General features: G+C 49.9%; 1 protein-coding gene across 1 annotated transcript; it reads right to left on the minus strand.

Annotated features, from left to right (window-relative positions):
* Nucleotides 1–2452: 2452 nt before the first annotated feature.
* LOC100285376 (RING-H2 finger protein) lies at nucleotides 2453–3296 on the minus strand. The gene has a single exon (NM_001158269.2). The coding sequence runs from the start codon at nucleotides 3125–3127 to the stop codon at nucleotides 2687–2689; it is 441 nt and encodes a 146-aa protein (NP_001151741.2). The 5' UTR covers nucleotides 3128–3296; the 3' UTR covers nucleotides 2453–2686.
* Between the last annotated feature and the right edge of the window lie 5280 nt (nucleotides 3297–8576).

The raw sequence follows: 8576 nt of genomic DNA on the forward strand, positions 1-8576 counted from the left end.
AACATTCATTATAGTCACTATTCCAGGCAGGGGACAGGCTTGCGTCTGTTGCCCGTTCATTCATGGCGGCGGTTCAGTTGAACGCCGACTCGCCGAGCAGGAAGAAGATCACTGTTTTCCGGCGGAAGGAGACGTGACAGTGTGACACCGAACCGAAACCACCGTTCCCGCCTCCGGAAGCCTTGCTGCTGCTGCTGAAGCATGAACCATGAAGAAAGGAAGGATCCAGACCGGCGGCAGCAAAGCCCAGGTCGTCTTGTTGTCACGCCCATGCCCGGAGACGTCGCTGGCGCGGTGCCTGCCAATGCTGCCAGTGATCCGGAGTACGTACTTGGCTGGCCTCCGATCCAAGAAAAGAAACCGACTTGCTGTGACGGGCGCCGCGCGACGTGCTCCCCATCCATCCATCCAATCATCTCTCGATGAGATCATGGGAAGGAACGTCGCGATCGTTGGCGTGGATTCCGCTGGCCCCGTGCCTGCCTGTTTCGTCCCTGCACCGCCGCCAGCCGCTTCTACCGCCGGTGAGGTCGCCTTGACCGATCACCCAGGATGCGGGCCGGTGCAGTCGAGCAGGCGCGCGCGCACGCCATGATGTGACCTGCGATAGGCTAGGGGATGGCTTCCAGCGGCGGCTTGTATGCTGTCCGCCAGGAAGATGATACAGCAACTTCACTACTCTGGTAGCCCACCGATTTCCCCCTCCTTTTCACACAGAAACTCTCTTCTCTCCTTAAATAAAGGGGTGATCTAGACCTCACCAGAACGATAGAACATTTGAATTTTTTTTTCTCCACACCCCCTCCCCCACACACATACACACCGGAGACGGAGAAGATAAAGAGAGTGAAAAAGTGTGAGGTGTATGAGCTTCTAGTCGATGATCAATGGTTATATAACTCATATTTTTTGTTGAAAATAGCATGAACAACCATTTTTCAATAATACTGAAGGATAACACATACGGATTTTTAACCAAAAATTGTCTCAATAAAAAAATCCAAGAATGTGATCTATGGTAAGGAAATATATGTGACATCATGTGTATTAGCCTCTGGTCGATAATCAATAGCCACACAACCCCATTTCTGTCCAAAATAGCATGAACGACCATTTTTTATAATACCGAAGGCTAACATTTTTCTTTTGGCGAAACAGACAGGCTAGGCGGTGAAGATGAGAGAGACAACAGCGAGATGAAATCAACGATGACACCTGTTGGCGCCGATCCGGGCGCCAATCACCGCGATGAGAACCGATGGCGGTGCTCTCTGCAGAGGCACGGATGGTCTGTGGCCAGGGCCAAATGATCCGCCGCAGGGGATGGTTCCTGTCTGACGGGCTGGCTGGTCGAACAGTCCGCTCGTGCACAGGGGCGGTGAATTTTGCCGGCGGCGCCTAGATCTAACTCCTGGAAAGGATCCCGTCGGGAAAGAGAGGTCCTAGGCCTTGTTTAGGGTCGACAGACCATTCTAGACGCCTCTAATCGATGTAGAGCCGAAGGGAGGTGGGGAATTATGGGTAGAGAAAGGCTAAATTATGGCTAAACTACAATTACTCCTAATGCATAAGTTAAAAACAAGATGTAATTGATTATTCATGTTCAATTGGTCATAGTCCTCCGTATATATATAGAGGGAAGATCTGAATCCATTATAATTCGTATCTCAAATTAAATCTGTGGTTTAGCTATAAATCTCGCAAAAACTTGAAACCTAACTAATGCCGCGTACGCGTGCGGATCGTCCGCACCACCGGTGCGAGTTCAACAACACCATCGGCGGACTATCCTTTTTGTGTTCAACAACACCATCGGAGCGGGCGGAGATAGGAGGGTCTTGCCGGCCACACCACGGCGGAACGGTGAGCGGAAAGGACCGAGTGTTCTAGTCCTCCAAAACACACACACACGTGTGTGATTTAGACAAATTACAAATATAGCTCCTCCACCAAAAATCACAGCCGCCGTTAGCTTTTTCCTCCTCTCACGTCTTCTGTTTTCATATTATGTGTAATGTGTTAGGAGAGACTATTAGCTAGGAGTATTTGCTAAAGCATCTGTTATAATACTACACTACAGCTACCCTTATTTTATTAGGAATAAATTAATTATTCGTGAACATCAATACTATTATTTGATTTGAAATATATTATTGGTAAGGTCGCGTCTCTATCTATCTATAATAAAGAAGAGAACAGCGTGAGATGCCGCGTCTCCCTCCGGCAGCCGTCGCCTCCTCGCCCAAAATATCAGCCGTCGCCTCGCCTCGCCTCGCCGCTAGAACATTCCTCCGTTTCGTTACCTTCTCTTTGCCCAACCTACTTGATTACATATAAATACAATAAATACCACTAGTATCCTTTTTTGGGGGGCCTTGCTCAGATCAAGAGAAGAGGCAAGGGCAACCAACTCCAGATTTCTCTTGTTAGATTGGTGCGTAAGCAAGCAGGATTTTAGTACTTGGTTCATACGAGTAGATTATACTTTTGGAATGAATAAAGACAACAGAGAGCTTCGGAGAAACGAAAGGGGAACAGCTTTGTTGCCACCATTTTCTTCCTTCAATCTCCGTTCTGTCCTCTCTCTCCCCCGAACAAAAAGGAAAAGAAAAAAAAAACCTGTACAGAGACACTGCTGCTGCGAGGTGCAGAGTGCTACGCCTACTCTCAATTCCTAGGGCGCTAATCAGGCAATCCGGGGCACCTCGTCGGCGGCAGCGGCGGGGGGCAGGAGGCGGTGGCGGCACAGCGGGCAGGTGGCGTGGTCGTAGTCGATCCAGGTCTCGAGGCATGCGCGGTGGAAGAGGTGGCCGCAGGGGAGCCGCTGCACCACCGACTCCGTCTCGAACCGCACCAGGCACACGCGGCAGTCCCCGCCCCGGCGCCGCCCGTAGCGCGACGGCCGGAACCTGCTCCGGAACCGGTCCGCGAGGCTGGGCCCCACGGCCGTGACCGTCACGGCCTCCGCCTGCTGCCGCGGCTCCTCGTCCTCCGCCGCCGCCGCCAGGCCCAGGAACAGCAGCGCGGCGCGCACCAGCCCCGCCAGGATCGCCACCGACGCCGCCGTGTTGTACAGCACGAACCCCAGCAGGCTGTCCTCGGGCGCCGGCATGCTCGAGATGCCCATCTTCGCTCGGTTCCGGCCGCACTCGCTCGCTCGAGCGCCACCGATGGGATCCGTTCGATACTTGGATTGGGATTGGAGAGGATCTGGGGGCCGGCCACGGGACCTGGAGCACTCGGGGAAGGTTGCAATTTGGGCGAGGTGGGTGGGGGTTAGGAACCTGCAGTGGAAGGAGCAGCTCGGCGAGGGCTGCCACAAGTATTTATAGGCGGTGCCGGTGCGTGCGTGGTGGCGGCCCAGAGGCAGATCCAACACAAATAACAGTGGAAGTACAGAGATAATCACTAAAATATTAGAGTGAAAACATTTAAGTTAGGTTGAGAGATATTTATGATAATTTTTTAAAATCTACTACTTGTAATATAGAAATAAGCGAGGATTTAGGCTCTTCCTTCGCCCTTTCTAAATCCACCCCTGGATGCAACGCTTATTTTTTTATTTATAATAGGGCTATAGACAACTAATAATATATATACGATCGTCTAAAATATTATTTTACGCTATAGATTGCACTATTTATATAAAATAGAGTTGTAAATAATAGATATAAATGAGTAAGTTATCGGAGATGGACTAAGGTTGCGCTTGTACATATGATCATATAAAATACTATTTTTAAACTCGTAGTCCATACTATTCTACAAGCGAAGTTTAAATAGAGTGAAAGGCGGCTAGAGACAGCCATAACTTGTTTTCTATGAATCCACTTATTTTCTTAGAATTTTGTATTTTAAGATGAATTTTAGAGTTACAATATCTAAAAATACATTATATTTTAAGCATTTAAAATATAGCAAATAATTTGTTTCCCTTTATAACCAGTTCAGATCGAAAATCAAAATGGTCCACACATGCATGCCGCCAAGTCGATAACGCTGAAAAAAAATGAAGAAGAGGAGGAAAGCAATGGTCCAGAACATGCATTCACTGCAGCTGCTACTGGATAAGATCGTCAGGGCATGGCTAAAGGAGACCAGACACCAAGGCCCGCTGCAACAAAGCAAATGGAACCATTTCAATAAAACATTATTAAAGCTGATGTAAAATTGCTGATATTTTGTTTTTGTTTTCCTTCTCGCCGAGCTCCACCACCCAGCCCGGTGCCGGCCATGGCCATCCACGTTTGAGTAGCTAGCAGAGTCTGTCTGTTTGGAAGCTTCTCCTTCGGATGCGTGCGTGCACACGCTCGCCGCCGGTGGTGCGCGCTACTTTACTTGCACCGGTGACACCACTGGCGAGCACGAAAGGGACTGACACCGACGCCACGCCGCCACGTCGAACCCCGGGTCCCGGATGCGCGACACGTGCGCCTCCACCGCTCGTCCCGTCCGCCGCGATGACGCCACCTGTTCTCCGTTTCCAGTCAGCAAGGAGGAGACGCCGGCCGGTCGCCATCGCCCGCGCGGAGAAAAATCTCTACGCGGTTTTTGCTGGTTTACCGCGTGGTTACATTACATTGTTAATATATCTATCATTCTATTGTTGTTAATATTTCTATATTTACATGGTCGGCTGTGGTTTTTTGAGACCGTGCTGTGGCGTGGCATGATTTGCAAGTACTGACAAGCGGGATTTTCACAGTGGTTTTTGCCTCTCGAGATAAAGTAAAGATAATCCCGCCCAGAGGTGGTAATTGTTAGGTGCATGCATGTCAGCTGGGCACGTAGCTACCACCTCTGTTGCTCTTGCTGCGGTCCACCGGCAGCGGGCCGGGAGTGGAAGAACCGAGTGGTTGGTGTCGCGTTGTCCGGGCCCGGCCCATGCGGCGCGCGCGTGCGACACTTGGACGGGCGCGGACACGTCACCACGCGCACGGGCCCCCGGCCACGGCCACGGCCACGCCCAGCCCCCTCGCTGTCTGTCTGTCCTGGACTCCTGTGCTGATGCATGCACCGTGCCCGCCGCGCGCTCTCCGCGTCGGCGTGCGGACACCGGCGTGGTGCGCTCTGCTCCGTCGAGTTCACGGCGGACATCTCTGTCTCGTACTGTGCTTGTTGCTGTGGACTGTGGCGCTAGAAAAAGAAAGTAATAGCAGCCCAGAATCCCGCTGCCGTATCTTGCATTCCAGCGGTGCGGTGCGGGAGCAACACGTCGGCGTCACAGACACCGCGGGGGCGGCGACCAAGTCCAACCAATGTGACACACAAACAAAAAAAAAGTCCCGGAAAATACGTCACGCGCCCCAAATATCGTACTGCATCAGTACGTCACGCACACGTCTGACGTGCAAATGAGCAACTGGCAGCCAGCCAGTGTCCGCACCAGACCAACTCGCAAACCAGCCAGCCAGCCAGAGGCATCGCGCTCGCGCGGCCACACCGGCCCGATCGCTCACGTGGCGCCGATGGACGGGGGTGCCGTCAGCCGATCGAACCCAACTGAAAGTCTGAAACTGGTGGTGGTCTGGGTCCTGGGCGCGTGCCGTCGTGCCCGTGCACGCCTCCCTCGACATGGAGCCCGCGCCCGCCCACACCGCCGCGGTGACCCACCGTCGCGGCGTGGGCTCACGTGGGCGGGAGCCACCGAACCAGCCACTGCCCAGTGCGCTGGACGCTGGCTCTGCCGGGATCCTGCGGCAGGCGGCAGCCGGCACCGGCGCGCGCCCAGCCACCGCCGCGTGCGCGTGCTACGTGTGAGGCGCCGCTCGCGCATGCTGACACGGCGTCCCGGACACACGGGTGTCGTGTCGTATCGCCGCTCGCCGCCGTGCACACCACAGGCACACAGGTGTGGACGCCTGATTTGGTTGGAAGATAAAAAGATATATAATTCATTTTTTACTTTACATGGACCTCTAAAAAAGATTTATACGATTATTAAAGCTGCTATATAAGAATAACATAAGTATCTTCGGTTTAAGTTGTACAATTCGAGATGTATCCGTGTGTTTAAACCTTTACTAAAATAAAAAAAACTGTATTAAAAACCAAGTACAAGGTCAGTTTAGAACAGTTTCAATGACTTCAGATTAAACAAAGGACAACTCTATTCCCTGAAAAGTTAGAAAAACGATATAGAACCACGAAATCCAAATTTATAACAATGACAAATCTAGGGAACATATTCATTCTTCTGATGGAGTTCATAAAAAGTTACTCTTCAACTCAAGTTTGATGTATATCACTTGTCTGCGCGCTGTAAGTTTTCGGCTGGCTAGGAGCTCACATATATCTAGCGCACCGATATTTTCTCCCCTCTTCCCTTCTCTTGGCTTTGGCTGGCTGACGGAGAGTTAGGAGTGGATAGAAGAGAGGTAAAAATAAATAATAGAATACATGGTAGAAGGGATGGTAAGACTGTCTTCGGCGGTTCCTCTAAATTTCTCCTCTATATCCCACTCACGTGCCACGTCAGCGTTCTCTCTCCCTCCTATATCTCCACGCTCTACAACGGTTTTCCCTAAATCAATCCTCTATACCCCACCACAACAATATTATATACTTTCATCATCAACTAACTCAACTACCATCCAATATTAATTTTATTTATATTTCTTCTTTACATAGTACACGAGCGTAACTTGGTCCACAATTAATTAGCAAACTTCAAAATTAGTATTAATACGTTAGTATAAATACGGTCGAATTTTATTTGATTTTTTAAAAATAGAAATTCGCATTCTTCTCGTACACGACACGAGTGCCTTCTACCTAGAGATGTCAATGGGTAATTCCCCATCGGGTTATAGCATCCCATCCCCATCCCCATCATGTTTGACACATCCCCATACCCATACCCATACCCATCATGGGTACAAAACTCATCCCATACCCATCCCCATTCGGGTTTCGGGTCCCCAATGGGTCCCCATCCCCAATTAAGGAATAACTAGGTACTAACATCTAGCACAAACTATCTAGATTTCATACATCACCACATCGGCAAGCACTCATCCATGAACCATTATCCATTCATCCATCCATCAGAAAAGAAATCAGTACTTGGGACCAATATAAGAAATGGAGTCTGCCGGGTTTGATGGCCGACTCGGCCTCAACTCGTTCATACAAACAGGACAGGTGTACGCGTATGAAATACCCATGGGTAATCGGGTTCGGATTATTGCTTCCCAAACCCATACCCGTTTACCCAATGGGTGGAGATTTTGTCCCATATCCATACCCATGGGGACAATTTTTGTCCCATACCCGTACCCTAATAGGGGAATTCCCCACGGGTTATCGGGTATCGGGTCCCCATTGACATCTCTACTTCTACCACACGACTGGCTTCTACGGCAAGCCACGACCCTCTGGCTTCCTTTACACATCGAAGCCATCTATAAATAAGGTACCCTTGCGGGTAAGCTCCACTCAACAACACACTCGTCTCTTCTGTATCATCCGCCATTCCAGCAAAACTACGTAGTACGTAGTCTTAGTTCAGCTCGTCATGGACTCATTGAGAAGCCTAGTGTTGTCTTCGTCATCCGATGATTCGGACGATGAGATCGATAACTTGTTGCTTTGGCAACATGTTGACCACCTTGTACTCAGAGGCACGAGCACGCGTCGTAGGCGCTCCTCATTGCCTCGTCGTGTTATCCATAGGGACCACGCTGCTGGATAAAATCTCATCAAGCACCACTACTTCGGACCTAATCCAGTGTATCCATCACATGTTTTTCGTCAAAGGTACATTTCCTAAGTAATGTTTTTATTTTGATTTGGAGCTTCGTTTTCTTATTTTTTGCTTTGCTTTCGGTTTTAGGTTTCGGATGCATCGTCCTTTGTTTCTACGTATCCTTCGTGCCGTTCAGCGAGAAGACGATTACTTCACCGTATGATGTGATGCAACTCGTTTAGCAGGGCTTGGTCCATTGCAAAAAGTTTGTGCTGCTTTGCGTATCCTTGCGTACGGGTTACCAAGCGATGCGGTCGATGAGTACATACAGATTGGACAGACTACGGCTAGGGACTGCCTTATCCGTTTCTGTCGCGCAATCATCTCTTCCTTTAGCGAACGATACCTCCGTATCCCTAACCACGAAGACATTGCTCGCATACTTAGTGTAAACGCGGACAGGGGGTTTCCGGGTATGCTAGGCTCCATCGATTGTATGCATTGGGAATGGCGCAACTGTCCTACTGCATGGCGCGAACAGTTTTGTGGGCGCAATTCGAGGCCAACAATGATACTAGAGGCAGTCGCTGGGTATGACCTGTGGATTTGGCATGCCTTCTTTGGAATGCCTGGTACTAACAATGATCTCAACGTGCTTCATCGATCACTAGTGTTTGATCTGTTACATAATGGGACGATGCCACCAGTGCACTTCACTATTAATGGTACCACGTACAATTTCGGATACTACTTAGCAGATGACATATATCCAAATTGGACTACCTTTGTAAAAGCAATTCGTCATGCTTTTGAGGAAAAAAAGGTTCACTTCACAGCCAAGCAGGAGAGTTGTCGAAAGGACAGAGAGCGAGCATTTGGAGTTTTGCAG

This window comes from Zea mays, chromosome 1, assembly GCF_902167145.1.
Source record: "Zea mays cultivar B73 chromosome 1, Zm-B73-REFERENCE-NAM-5.0, whole genome shotgun sequence".
Classification (NCBI taxonomy): Eukaryota; Viridiplantae; Streptophyta; class Magnoliopsida; order Poales; family Poaceae; genus Zea; species Zea mays.

Bases quoted from the DNA above. Each gene is read 5' to 3' on its own strand.
- LOC100285376 (NM_001158269.2), bottom strand. From the start codon at position 3,127: ATGGGCATCTCGAGCATGCCGGCGCCCGAGGACAGCCTGCTGGGGTTC.